A 14761-nucleotide genomic window follows, 5' to 3' on the forward strand; every position below is an offset into this window, starting at 1 on the left:
AAATAGTCCACAGAGATCTTAACATCCCACAAGAATGAAATAACCCACGTAGCACCAAGGCAAATTCATGACTCAGGCTTTCAACTAACACAACTGAACACTGGCACAGTTGTAAAGCAAATCCACTCCACACTCCACATCCTTTCCTAAGTTACACATTGGAGCTATGAAGACTAATTTTTTTTTTTAGTTAGTTCTTATACCAGAAAAGATTATTTATTTATCTATAAATGTATTTGCACATGAGTATTGTGGTCAGATTATAAACATAGACACCAGGTCATTAAGAACAATCAAAATGAGACAAAAGTCACACTAGGGTCTCTCCTTTTTTTATATAAAGAGATGAGAACACATTTCTAAATCTATATGAGCAGAGAACCATTACCTTCTTCTTTTTCCTCCAGTTTCACCCTGTTTTACTCATAAGCAGTTATCTGAAATATAATTTTTTTACTGAACTTGTTAAATTATCACAGTGGTACATCTGATGTTTCAACACAACAAAGGCAAACTGAATTCTTAGTGAACATCAGTTTGAAAATTACTCACCTCTGTGATATGAGGATTAGGATTGAATCCACACAGGCTGCAGACCACAGTGTGACACTGGGTGCACGTGTTGTAGTTGGCCTTTTCGGGAGTGTGCAGCAGCAGCTCCGTGGTTGTACAAAGAGGGCAGAGGGTTTTCTTTGGGGCAGACTCGGTGGATTGACTTGCACCAGCTTGCATTTGCTGTGGGGGCTTTTCAGGCCCTGGTTGCTGGCCAGGGGGTTTTGTAGGTCCTGCTTGTTGTGCTGGGGCTTTTGTGGGCCCTGCAGTCTGAGAAGGTGGTTTCGTAGGCCCTGCCTGGGGTGGCACTTGTTTTACAAGCCCTGTTTGCTGCGGAGGTGGCTTCCCAGATCCAGGCTGAGGTGGCTGTTTTGCAGGTCCTGTTTGCTGAGCAGATGGCTTTTCAGGTCCAGGTTGCTGAGAAGGCTGTTTTGGAGGCCCTGTCTGCTGGGGAGATGGTTTGACAGGACCTCCTTGACGTGCAGGCTGCTGTGATGGTTGTTTGGCAGGTCCTGGCTGCTGCGGTGATGGTTTTGTGGGAGGTGCTGTTTGGGACGTCACTTTAGCGCTGTCTGGTTGCTGTGGGGATGGTTTTGTTGGGCCTGATGAAGGTTTTGCAGAAGTTTGCTGTTGAATGGGTTTTGTTGGTTCTGATGGTTGTGGCTGAGATTTCTGCGGTCCTCTCGGCTGGGGTGGTTGTTTCGCTTGCTCTTGCTTAGCATCTGCTGGTTGGCCATGGCCTGGTTTCTGAACTTGCTTTGGGCCCCCAGGCTGCTGCTGCTGTGGCCCTGGCTTGGAAGACTCAGTTTGTTGGACAGTAGGTCTGGCAGGTCCTTGTTGTTGAACAGCTGGCTTTGGAGACTGTGGCTGAGCTGGATGTTTCGCAGGACTCCTCTGCTCCTCAGGTTTCCCTTGCTCTTTTGGGGCAGCTTTTTGTTTCCTACCGGCTTCTTCATGAGTTGTATCTGAATCCGATATCAAATCAAAAGGATTGAATTTGTTCACAACTGAAGTGACTGCGCTCAATGGATTGGCTTCTGAGAGAAAACTGGGCATCATACTTGGCTTCTGATCTTCTTTAAAATCAGTCCTGGACTTTGATTCCCGTAGGCTGAGAGTAGAAGGGCTCCGTCCAGGCGCCCGTTGTTCTGTCTTCAGCGCATCTACTGTTCTGCTTTTACTCAAACCTGGTGGTCCTGGATCTGGAGGCTTACCTGGTTGTCTGGGATGGCGGCTTGTATCAAGCTCAGGATGTCTGCAAAGAGAAAATGTAATAAGATTAAAATAATGCACGACACAAGAAAAATTAGATAAAATAAGATGGATCAGTAGCCCTGGAAGTGCACTGGTAGCAATGTGAAGTTTCTCAGTGCCTAAGCATTTTAAAGACCAAGGCTTATAATAAGGTGCACGTAAAAAGTATTTAAATAATCACTATTCTTTAAAGGCTTATACAGGTGTTCAGTCATAGACTGTTTTATTCTTTAGAAAATAATCTAATACAACAATATTTAACCAGATATCCTTTTGTTCAGAATTCTGAAGAGATCAAAGCTAGAACTTCATATTATACCTATATACAAATTATTAACTCTACACCCTGATCCTCGGGACATGAAAAACAGGGAGATAGAAGACTAAAAGAAACAGAGGTGTCAAACTTAGAAGATCACAGTAGAGCCATACCAAAAAAAAAAGCACAATGCAATATGCTTAAGTACTTGTTTTCTGGATACTTCTACAAAATTTGAATATATATTTACAATTCAATATGCAGCAGTGATTTAAACTCCTAAAATTCATGTACGTTAAAAAGTATTCTTCTTCTTTGTAAAGTATTTATTTTGGCACCCATGTACTCACAAATCAGAAGAGTTCTCCATTAAATAAAACAGATTTCAGTTCACAGTTAGCCCTGAACCTTCTTTTTTCCTTCTTTGCAATAGCTACCATAATCCTTCTCAACATCATCTGAACAATTCACACTGACCAGTATTAAAAAGAACATCACCTCATTACATGAGAGAATTGGGAAAAATCCATGCAACAATATTTTGCTGTGTGTTCATACAGGAGAAAATGAAACTAGGAATGTAGGAACCCAAATCAAGATCATGGCTTTATATATGGCATAGTATTTCATTTGTTGCTATACTTGGCTGTAGCACAGGAAATAATATTGTTGCCCAACAATATTATAATATTGTTGCATTGCTGCCAATGCTCAGGGATGTAATAAAATATTCTATTCAGTGTTACCACTGAGCTTCTGCTGGAAGATACTGGGTTCTCTTCAGTGTCACAGAAATGTTGCAAATATAAATTTTTCACTTTTTTACTTTGAGAGAACCCGTCAGCTGTGATCCTAGTTTGCCAGACATGACATTTTTTTGGAGTATTCATGAGCAAAAGAAACAATCACTTATTAGATTTAACTACATTCCTTGACTAATAAATAAATGCACAATTTAAAGAGTCTTTTCTCAGAAGTCTGCAGAACCATCTACAATAGCCATATTAAAAAATATCTTTTACATTGTTAATGTCACCATGAGTTTAGCAGTATTTCTGAGTAGTGTTTAGTTTCCATTACGTGGCTAGCAATGACAATACAAAAGGACAAAGCTAAGTGCTAGACTTTTCTGTGTAATTCTCACAACACAGGATTTCTCATAATCTTATCTCTGACTTTTTCTGTTAATTAAAAATTATTAAAAATAATTAAAAATTTCCTCAAGCAATACTTGTTAAGGACAAACTATTCCCAACCTTCCACAACTCCATTTATTCTTTCCTATTCCTATAGACTTATTGACCACAATATTTGGAAGCTTATGACCCTAATGTGCAACCCACTGAAGTGAGCAGGTGTTTTTCCACTGGCATCAGTCAACATTGATTAATTCATAAAGAAGATAGTTCAGGAAAGCCCAAAGATAATCTAATTCTTTCAAATATTTGGCATTTTTACTTATTAAAAGAGCAGTTTTATACTGTTGAGTTTTAACTTTTTTTTTGTTAGGTTTGGGGTTAAATGTGTTAGATGGTATTTTTTTTTTGTTTGGACTTAGATGTTTATTAGTTTTTATTTATGCTACAGTTTTACAAACTGTGAGTTTCACAGTATTTTAATCTAACAAACTAAAAAAAATTGAACCATATTTCTCTCTATATATATAAGGTTTCTTAGGATAAACTCTTTAATTAAGAAATGACACTTAAATAATTTTTATTTTTAACTCAATAACTATCTGTGCCCTGCAATGCAGATTTTTTAATCTAAATATATATTACTCAAACTTATGAAGAAGAAGGTGAAGAAGGACAACCTTCTGCTCTGAAACCTTTATTTTTTATATATTACTATACTCTAAAATTTTAAATTTAAAATTTTCTACTATGTGATATTATACACTTCTATTCAAACTACACACTCATAATCCTAGTTCTATTACTTAATTTTGGAAGTTTTCTCTATGGCCTCAGGTCAAATGTAGTGTTTTCTTGAAGGTGTCAACAAAATCAGCACAGAAAATCAAAATTTCCCAGTAACTAGGGTTCCAACATTATAGTCTGATTAGCAAGGTAGGTCTACCTGCAGTTCTGTTTCTCATTATTTAGATAAGCACTCTAGGTTTATCTGAAAAGGCACTGCTTACCATAGAAAAACATTTCAACTAGTCTATTTCAACTAGTCTATTAGCCTGGAACAGCTCCAGCATTCATGTTTGTAAACGTTCAAACTCTTGGAAGGCTTCATTCAACAACAAGAGTGAAAAGGGAGGGGGGAAGAAAAAAATCAACAGTGCTACTGAAATTCAGGTCCAGAATAGGGTATCATGCCCATGCCCAAACCTTACAATGTGAAGGTAGAACAGAAGAGGGGGACAGGGGAATCCCAAACAAAAACCAAAGCAAAAAAACCCAACCGTTTTTAAAAATTCAACTTGGAAATTAGCAAGAAAAATAAGTGCGGAGTGGAATTTTGCTCCAGCTTGCATTTTTATCAAATGATGTGTTCCATAAATTTCCACCTGATCAGATATCAGGCTTTGAAATGAGATTAAAACCTATGAATCTAGGAAAAAAACTCAGGTGATTCTCTTCAAGGCTATAGGTATATTCTGAAGAGCTGACTTGTCTTGCCTTTGTACATACCAATGTTTCTAAGCAATGGAGACAGCGCGTGATTAACTAGTGGAAGAAAAAGCCTTGAAAGGACAAGCTTCTTGAGAAATGCTACTTCTGTCAGAAGCCTGGACTGGTTTCATTCAGCTTGAGGTACTCAAGTTGAAGTCTTCTCTTCTACAACCATTTTACAACGAACTACAAACTGATACTGAAAAATTTTAATTGAACTGGAGAATCAGAAACCTCAAACTAAATCTTGACAACAATTTTCTAGTTTTCAAATCTTTTGAATCATGAAAAAGCCTTCAAACCAGACCCAACATACAAAATAATTTAGTTCTTCCTCACATAATGCTTTTCTTTGTGCTGCTGTGTTTCCTCTCACTTTGGTCTTGACTCATGGAACTCATCTCTATTCATTTACATATTAGAGCCCAATCAAAGCTTACTTTGGAGTGAGCAGAGATTTAACAAAAGGACTATTAGTCCAGTTCTTCAATTCCATACCTACAAGCACCTGTTAAGAAGGCATGTCTTTTCCCCATTCATCAGTATTAATAGTTTCAAAGACAAATGCAGTAACAATGCAACTCAAAGGTAGTTAATTTTTTTCATATCTACAGAAAATATATGTACAAATTTATGCATCCTCCAGTGGCTAACTTTTTAAAAATATATATAGTTCTTCTAGAAAATACACCATAAATATACTTCAGAAGTGCGACTCAGCAAGTGCGACTCAGCAAGACTTCTTAGCATTTCTTATCAAAATCCAGAAAAATTTATTTTATTTATATCTATTCTGACCAACTTATTGAACTGGGAAAAAAATGACCAAAAAACCCAAGCAGCTGTATTAGATGATCATATATTCAGCTGGCCATCTAATCCTTTCAAATATAGTGTAATTCCTCAGGAAGTGAACACTGGCACAGTTACAGAGTCATTTGATGAAGCTAGAACAAATGGAACTTGCTTACAAATTGACTCTGCTTGTTTCAGAGAAATTTCCCAACCATGAATTTTCTGAAGACAGATAATTGAAAGTGGATAGAAAGATTTCCACAGATCCTAAACATCTTACTGGAACCTTGAGAATTAAACACTCATTATTTTATTTTTTTTTTTTAATAATAGGACAATTATTAGACAGTTCACTTTAGGTGCTCTAGATCTAAATGCATATATTGCAATTCACAAGACTTAAAAGCTCAAAGCCTACAGAAGTTTTAGAATGTACAGCATTCATTTTAAGGTGGTAAAGATGCAACTATATTACCTGGTACATATATTACCTACTATTAAAAAGCCTGTATTTGCAAAAAATATTACCTTAGGATACCAGCATTCATAAGGAATTTGTACACTTTAGGGTTATTTTGGGAGCAGGAATGAGAGCATTTAGAATAGAAAATAATTGATAGACTCTAATGCTAGAATGGAAATCACAGAGGAAGAATCCACTTAATATGTTAAAAACTAACAGATGCTACAATAAGGACACTGCCAAAATGCAAAGCTATATGGACTGAAAGCCAGAATTAGAATTCCTCCTTTGATCACACTCTCACTTAACATTTGGACTGGAAAGAAAAAAAAAAAAAAAAAACTATTTCCAGTTTTAGTCTGGAAGAGGGTGATCTGTAATCCTTAGGAGAGTCTTACTCCAAGGGTTTTGTTTGTATCAGGTTCTTGATAATTACTGCAAACATTCTTGGTAGCTCTCAACAGCAAAGAAAGCAAACAGCAAGAGGAGCAAATAAAGCCACAAACCAAGAGACAAGAAAAGTAGTAACTTCATTACAGTGGAGAGGCATGAAGATACTATGATGGGAACTGCTATAATAGTCAAAGCTAACATTCTGACGCAAGGTAAAAAGCTGTAATTCACAAATTTGGAGTCCCCTTACTTTAAATAGAGGGTGGAAGCATGGTATGCTAACAAGATCAAAGTAGCTTCTGAAATAAATATGTTTGCAGGAAAGCAGCCATTTATAAATGCAGATATATTCACATTGCAATGAGTTCAGCCTAATCTAATGACTTCCAAGAACATTTATCTTTATTTTTTCATGGTATTGTTCCAGTAAAAAGTAAGTTTCAAAGTACTTGAGTGTTTGTTCATAGATGATTATACAAAAGGGAATTTTGAGTTTAGTTTCATGGAACTAAAGAATATTTCTTTTTCTCATTAATGTTCCTCATTAACAACAGAAGCTGTGCAGAGATCTAAATTGAATGGAAAATTTTATTTTACATACAGTGCTAATGCCTGATCAATAATTAAGCAAGACATGAAGATTTGACTTCCAGTTTCAAAAAATGGAGACCATCATCTCAGGTATAATCTCAGTGACTCCAATAATTGCCCAAGAATTAATTTAGTCCCACCCTCCTTGCCTCTCTTCTAGAATTCACTTATATAAACCTGACATTATATAAACTGAATATGCATGTATGGTGGGGTGAGGTCAATGCACCGTGAGACACTCGAGGTGGCTCCTTTCAGCTTCCTCCTTCAAGACAAACAACACACCCAGCCCCGGAGTCGGAGAGCAACAGAGGCGCCGGCCTCGGGTGATGGGCCGGGCCAGGAATGGGGTTCAGGACGGAGGACAGCGGCACGGGGCCGGGCCAGGAGAGGGTTCAGAACCGAGGACAGCGATACGGGGCCGGGCCATTTAGGGGTTCAGGACCGAGGACAGCGACACGGGGCTGGGCCAGGATGGGTCCAGGACCGAGGACAGCGACACGGGAGCGGGCAGGGCCGTGGCTCAGAACCACGGACAGCGGCAGCCCCGAAGAGCCGGGCGGGGAGCGGGCTTGTTGCACGTCGGGCGGAGAATTCGCTGAGAGGCAGGCAAAGAACGGGGAAGGAAATTACCCCAGCCTTCGCAAAAGCACAATGAGGTAAAGTCATGACTCTCCAGAATGGTGAATACCGTGGCAAGCAATTTAATCTATTTAGCCTCTTCCCTCCCAACTAATATAGGGGAAAAAAAATAAGAAGAAAAACAAGGGTGAAAAAATAGGCTGAAACAGACCTCCTCAATCCATGACTATTTAATGAAGCCGAATGATAGTTGTAGAGGTTCAGAATTGCCAGAGTAATGGCCAGCAAATGTATTATGCCCAAAAGCCTTGGAAGATTCAACAAGATTCTCTCTCCAGACGCTTGCAGAACCCATCCGCTTCCCTGGCTGCTAGCAGAGCTGTGGGGCATGCAGCCCCGTAAAGCACACACCCGCACACAGAAAACCACAACGGTGTCTGCACATCTCTCCCCGCCCCGACACACAAACTGCCCGTGCTCCAGATCAGTGCAAGGCAGGAAAGGCGGGCGCAGCCCACGGAACCGGGGACCGCCGCTATTATCAGAGACCGCTGTAGTGGGGAGAGCCAGAGGGTGCGGGCTCCGTCCTGGTGCCCGCGCCCCTGCGGCCACCCCTTCCCTCCCTCTGCCAGCAAAATGGAACGCCGGCTCCGGGTGCGGCGGGCCCAGCTCGAATTGCCACTCGCCCCCCGCCCCACCGCGAGGAGACGGAGAAGGGGGAAGGGAGGAGCGGGAGAAGGGAGATTTTTCCGTGCATGCCTTTGCATGGGAGGCGGCTCCGCGCCGGCGAGGTTCCCTCTGGGCAGCCCCTGCGCCCTTGACATGACAGCGGCGATCTGCCTCCTCTCCTCCTCGCTCAGCTGGCTCAGGTCCGCCTCCACCCCGGCCGGGACCAGGCTCTGCAAGGGGGCCGCGGAGCCGCCGCCATCCCCGGCCGCCGCCGCCCCTTCGGGGAAGGCGCCCAGCCCTTCGCCTCCTTCCAGGCTCGCCTCGTTGCCCATGGCCGCCGCGGCTCGCCGCCTCTCCCGCCGGGCGCAGAGCGGGCTGGGGGGCGGCTCGCAGCCCCGCTCCGCCGCGGGCGATCAATCAGGGCTCGGCGGCCGCCACCACGGCCCCGCGCGGCGGCAGCGGCGGCAGCGCCGGGGCCGGGCTGGGCTCGCTGGCTGCCGCCGCGGCTGCCGGGGGAGTGCGGCGGTGCCGCCCGCCGAGCTCCGCCGCCCCGCGCCGCGCATGCTCCGGGCGGGCGGCTCCCCCCGCGCTCCGGGCCCGCCCCGCGCCCCGGCCTTTAAAGGCGCCGCCGCCCCCGGCCCGCGCTCCCGCCGCGCCGTGAGGGACCGAGCGGGGAGCCGAGCCGCGGGCGGCCCTGCGGGCGCTGCTGCCTCCCGCTCGCCTTCCTCCGCGTACAACGGTGTGCGGGTAAAGCTTGAAGGAGCGTCGCTCGCCCGAAGCGAAGAGGGGATGGAAAACGCGTCTGGAGGGCACCCCATCCAAGAAACCCCTTCAGGGTAGAGTCAATGAGGTCGGATTGCTCCATGCCCTGAACAGCACAGTTTTGAATGCCCCTGTCGCTAGGGATTTTACAGCTTGCCTCGGTCTGTGTTTCAGTACTGGACTGCCATCGTGATGACTGTCTCCACCATATCAGTGTTATTCCAGGACCAATTAGTCCCAAACTGGACACTGAACTCTTAATGCAGTTTCACAACTGCTGAATATATTGAGGAGAATAACCTTCTCCAACCTTCCAGCCACACTTGAGGTGGCAGAGGAATGCCAGTCTGCCTATGGTGTTCTTCATCACAACCACATACTGCTGGAATGCATTTCACCGGGATGTTTGCTGCAAAGCTGCTTTTGGGACAACTCTCCTGGTGCACTCCTTCCCAGATACAGAATGCTCTGCTCACCATTCTTCAACTTCAAGGTGTTCTGCCAGCTCATCTTCCCACCTGCATGGAGCAGAGTGGCCCTGCTCTTTAGTGTACCTACTTCTCTCCCAGCTGAGATTTGCAGAGAATGTATTCTATGCCTTGCTCACATCAGTAGCAGAGACATCACATACCATTAGTCAGAAAGATACAAATAGTAACACACCAGCAGTTGGATGTAATGCAAAAAACTGCAGCTGGTTTGAGCCCGATGGTTCAGTCTCTTTTTCATCCACTGTACAGGTCTCACTAATTTGGCTATAAGGATGTTATAGTTGATCATGCTGAAAGCCTGATGGAGTGATTTGCCTGAGGTTAAACACATGCTGTCTGTTTTTAATAACCTTCCTGTCTTTTGTCTGCTTGGACATGGCTTCTAAGAAGACTTACTCTGTAACTTTCCCAGGAAGGGTACTGGCCACATTTGTCAAACTGCATGGTAGTTCTCTTGTGGATCTCCTTTTTGAAGATGGGTACAGGGCTTGCTTTTTCCTGGTCATTAGGAAACTTTCCCAGTGACTTTCTGAAGATGACTGACTTTGCAGTAGCATCAACTCCCTCATCACTTTTTGACCCATCCCATTTAGTGCCATAAGTTTCTGCATATCCAATTGGTATAATTACTCTGTACCACAGCTCACACTTTCCCTTGGAGACCTGGGAGACTACAGGAAAAACCCAATCCATAAAAGCCACTAAGTACCTTGGTCTTTCTATATCTTTTCCATTAGTTTTCCTGCCTCATTGATCAGAGACAAGCTTTACCAGATCCTTTCTAGAGATCTTACTAAATTGCGGCCACATTTTTTGTATTCAAATGTGTTTGTTAAGCAACTATATCTTCATAAATATAATTTGTTTTAGTGATGAAGATGTGCCAGCATTTGGTACTCTTGCTTGTCTCCTTCTTTAGCTTCATCAGTACTTTGCTTCAGACACAGCTGTATGCAGATGAGCTCCCAAAATGACCTACATAGGGATGCTGTACAAATATTTATAGTGCTCTTGTAGTGTAGCAATCAGAGATCATTTTTCCAGTACTGGTTCACAAGTGATGAAACTAGTACCAGCTGGGGGTTTACTACTTTTCTCCTGAGTGGCTACAAGGAGCACACCAAGAGAAAAGCTCAGCAGAGAACATGATGAAGCACAGAGGATAAACTGTCTTAGTGGAGAAGCATGACATGAGTGTAAGTGGTTGCCTCTTCACATGGTGTCTAGGTAAAGATATTAGAAAGGCCTGTGGGGGAGGCTACACACAGTGCAGTCACACCTGAAGAAAGGTGGATTCCCTTGACATGTAAAGAAAAGACAAAGTTCAGTTAAGGGGGTTAGAAGGAAACAAATACACATCCCGACATAATTTTTCACAACTGAACATCATATATGTAATTACGAAGAGATGTGCAAAGTGCTGCTTCATGGAAGAAGGCGAGTACAAAACAGAAATATGGGGAAAGAGGGATTTAATCAGTGAAAACATTTGGTTTTCTGATACTTACTAATGTGAGCATTCATAATGCTCTTAAATATTGAGGATTTTGTGGAGGGCGGTATTTCCGTCCTTCAGTTGGATAGTCTGAAACTTTATAATGTTCCCAAATGAAAGTTTTAAACAATAAGCATCAGCAGAAATCTTGTTTCCCCACTTTTAATTGTTTTATCATGTGAATTTATTTATTCAAAGCCAAATGAGTGACTAGTTCTTCTGACTCAGACCCAGAAGTTGTCTTATGTTTAAAATCAGATGGCGTATTTATTTTAAACATAACACAACATCTTGGTCTGAGTCAGAAGAACTAGTGAGTTTGAATAAATAAATTCACTCAATAAAACAATTAAAATTGGGGAAACGAGTTCTGATGAGACTTAATATTTAAAACTATATACACTGCTTCTGTTTCACTTTTAATCTGTCCTGAGATAGAAAATAGGAGGAAGAGACATTAAGGCCTAAGGAAGTAAGATGAGCATAAAAAAGAGGCAAAGGATGAGAAATAACCTTCAGTGGGAAGTTCATTATTGGCTTCACTGGAGCCAAGGATTTCACCTTAAAAATTATTATTTCAAATATCTTAGGGATTTTTGTGGAAACAGTTTTTTTTCACCGTTCTGTGACATTTACCTTTTCTTATGAAAGAGCATGAAATCAAGAGCTATCTGTTCCAGAAGTCCTGCTGCAGGTCTGTTTCCCCTACATCCTATAAGTTTTCACATCTTTCTCCCTATGTACTTTATGGTCTGTCCAAAAGTGACAAGAACTCTCTCATTTTGGTGTTACCAATGAAATTCACAAACTAATGAGTCTTAAGATTCTGTTGCAGCAAGGAAAGAAAAGTTATCAAATTAATCAGCCCATTTGCCAAAAATTGTAATATCTAACTTGCAAGAAACGGCTCACTGGTGCCAATATAAAACCCTTATAAAAAATTGCTTAATCTCTTGCACAGAAAAATATGATTAAAACCTTTTTAGAGATAAAACAGTCCTTTTTAAAATGCATGCAAATTAGCATTCTTTCTGCAAATTTAGAGGCAGAGATAGAGAAGCAAGTTACCTTTTCTTTGATACTAGGTAATATAAAAGGATAATCATGAATAGCAGCAAATCAAAGTGCCCTTTGAGGACCTGCTCACAGTTTTTGTAGAATCTAATTGTATCTATTTGAATCCAAAATAGACCAGCACAATCACAAATATTTTTATATTTTACATTGAGGCCATACATGGCATCTTTATCCCTGCAAAACAAAGGCACCATATATTTGAAGTGATGCAACTTCATTCAGACTAAACACTGTGCTTTATCAGTAATGCAGTACCTTCAACAGGGCCTGACCAATTTGGTATGCAAACTAGACACATCAAATCTTCAAAGGAGCCAGTCCAAGGTAGAGCTGAGTATGCAGAAGCAGCACAAGGACACTGGTTCATCTTTTGCCAGTGCTGAATCCGATCTGGGGCAAGGGAATCTCAGTTAAGAGTGTATCTGCAGCACTAAAATGAGTGCTAGAAGTTAATTTACTGATTAAAAACCTTGAAGACATCCAAGTTTTTTTCATCAGGCTGCTTAGTATAGATGTGCTCTTTACATTTTACAGTTGAAAAAAGGCATTTAGTGCATAGAAGTTGGAGAAGTAATGCTAAGATCACCAGAAGAAAGGAAGAGGTCAGTAACACCTTGGCATGAACTAGCAAAATGGAAGAAACTTTTATATCTTAATAATATGCCTGGCACTGTGCCCAGACAAAAGTGAAGAGGGTAGAGTTGTGTTAATTGTTAGTGATTACCAGAGGCTGCACTGATCAGTACCACAATATAAGACAGAGGAAGCTAGAAGAGGAGCTAGAATTTGCATAAATGTATTTATAAAATTTTACACATTCATATTTTTTTATTCTAACTTGTACAAATACTTGGGTAAATGTTGCAGTGCCTCTATCACATTTATCTACCTCATTTCAGAGATACAGAGACTGTGGAGTTTAAAAGAGATGGCTGAGATGCATCCAGCAGTTAAGTCCATCTGCTATACAGAATGAGCAATCCCTTGTAATGAGAGCTCCCACCAGCAAGGCTTGTCTCACAAGTTCTAATTCTGTGTCAAACCTACACTCATCTACATGCCAACCAAAGTTTGGCTAAATACTGCACAGCAAATGTTCTTGAAGATCCTGACTACTCTCCAGTCTCACCTGAATTACTGGTCACCAAAACAACCAATAAATGATGATAACAAGGTACCTTGCAAAGCATTGTGTGGTTTTGCTCTTCTGTTCAAATATATGTAACTCTTCTCTTACTGCATAGAATTCTCTACTCCATTTCTTTGTAAAATGCAGGTTGAGAAACTAGTGGAATAGTGATCTACCCTGTTTCAAAACTCCTTCAAAATTTACCTTTTTAAGGGAAAACAACCCACCTAACCCAAAACTGAATGCAGCATAAAACTGAGGGTCTGGTCTTTTGGGATACCATGCACTCTGATATAGCAGCATTACTGTTATAGCATCGTTTTTAAGATTAAACTAATCACTTCTGAGAAGCCTCTGCAGATATTTAGCCTCATTATCATTAGTCTAAGTGAAACAGGATTAGTACATGCACTTTACCCTAGTGAATAGCCAGTGCATGGGCACCTGGCTAAGTTTTCCCAGCAATCTCACAACCACATTTTCTTACTTCAACAAAACAAGATCTGACACCTGAGTTCAGCACAGGAATGCTGATATGCTCACATTATGAGCATAGTATAGATTAGTCACAATGTTAAACATAATTTTCAATCAGTATTTTTACTACCCAAATAGTGATTTGCATCTTAAAGGGAAGAATGGGGAAAATAGCCTCTAATCTCAAAGGCTGTGTCCTAAACAACACTCAACAGCAATATTGTTGTTCTGTCCTGTTGTTCTCCTGTTGCTTTCTTTAATATGAGTTAATTCCCTTGCAGCAGTTGAGTCCAACTAATAGTGGTAGAGATACCACCACAAAGAGCTCAATTTTTACTTGCTTATATGGTGAAAGAGTCATATGTGTAATTACTACAATTCCAAAGCAAACCCAAGGAAGAACCTAGGGGAACACTGGAGCTGTCATTAGCAAGTTCTGATAAATCACATTAAAATAAAGAATTTGGTTTGCACCACTGAGCATAACAGTGAGACCCTTAGGATCTTTCCTTAGGATTTTAATTGGTAGCATAAGACTGTTGAAAGTTCTCATTCCCCTAGCAGTTATCTCTTTCATGCTGAGAACACAGTAGGAAAAACTTCTTAGCCTAAACAGAGGAAAGTCAGAGTGAAGTGCATACTTAGATTACATGTTGAGGTCCTGCCTATGCCACAGAGAGCAGGTTCATTCTAAACAAGATGTTGCATATTTTTTCCTTCTAAATGAATCCAGAGGGTTGGGGGAAGGGGGGGGTGGCAAGGGGTGGAGGGGAGTGTATATTTTATCAAATGTAACTCTTTTGTATTACACGGATTTTAACTAAAACCTCTACATATTGGCCAAGGTTACCTTTTCCAAGGATAAGAGATTAAAGTTAAGCACCTGTGTCCTTCTGTAGGAGCTCACATGTAGAATGATAACAAGAATGCAGAGCCCACATTTCCAGTGGGTTCTGCCCATTGCTTACCACATATTGAGTGACATGCTGTAGACCATGTTAAATACACTAACTAGGTGTTCTGGCATGAGCTACCAACTGTCTCCGTGACAGAGAAAAATGTAAAACAATTATCTTTGTTCTATAGTCCTTAGAATGGGCTCTGAATGTGCTCATTTCAGGTAAAGTAAACAAAAGTCTTTATCC

General features: G+C 41.4%; 1 protein-coding gene across 1 annotated transcript in view; it reads right to left on the reverse strand.

The window, feature by feature from the left end:
• PCLO (piccolo presynaptic cytomatrix protein) overlaps positions 1 to 8539 on the reverse strand; it is a 322461-nt gene extending 313922 nt beyond the window's left edge. The window contains exons 1-2 of the mRNA XM_058023738.1: positions 8276 to 8539; positions 553 to 1807 (exon numbers count right to left, since the gene is read on the reverse strand). Coding sequence (XP_057879721.1) covers positions 553 to 1807; positions 8276 to 8517 — 1497 coding nt within the window. The 5' untranslated portion in view covers positions 8518 to 8539. The remainder of the gene's footprint in view (positions 1 to 552; positions 1808 to 8275) is intronic.
• Between the last annotated feature and the right edge of the window lie 6222 nt (positions 8540 to 14761).

This window comes from Melospiza georgiana, chromosome 4, assembly GCF_028018845.1.
Source record: "Melospiza georgiana isolate bMelGeo1 chromosome 4, bMelGeo1.pri, whole genome shotgun sequence".
NCBI lineage: Eukaryota > Metazoa > Chordata > Aves > Passeriformes > Passerellidae > Melospiza > Melospiza georgiana.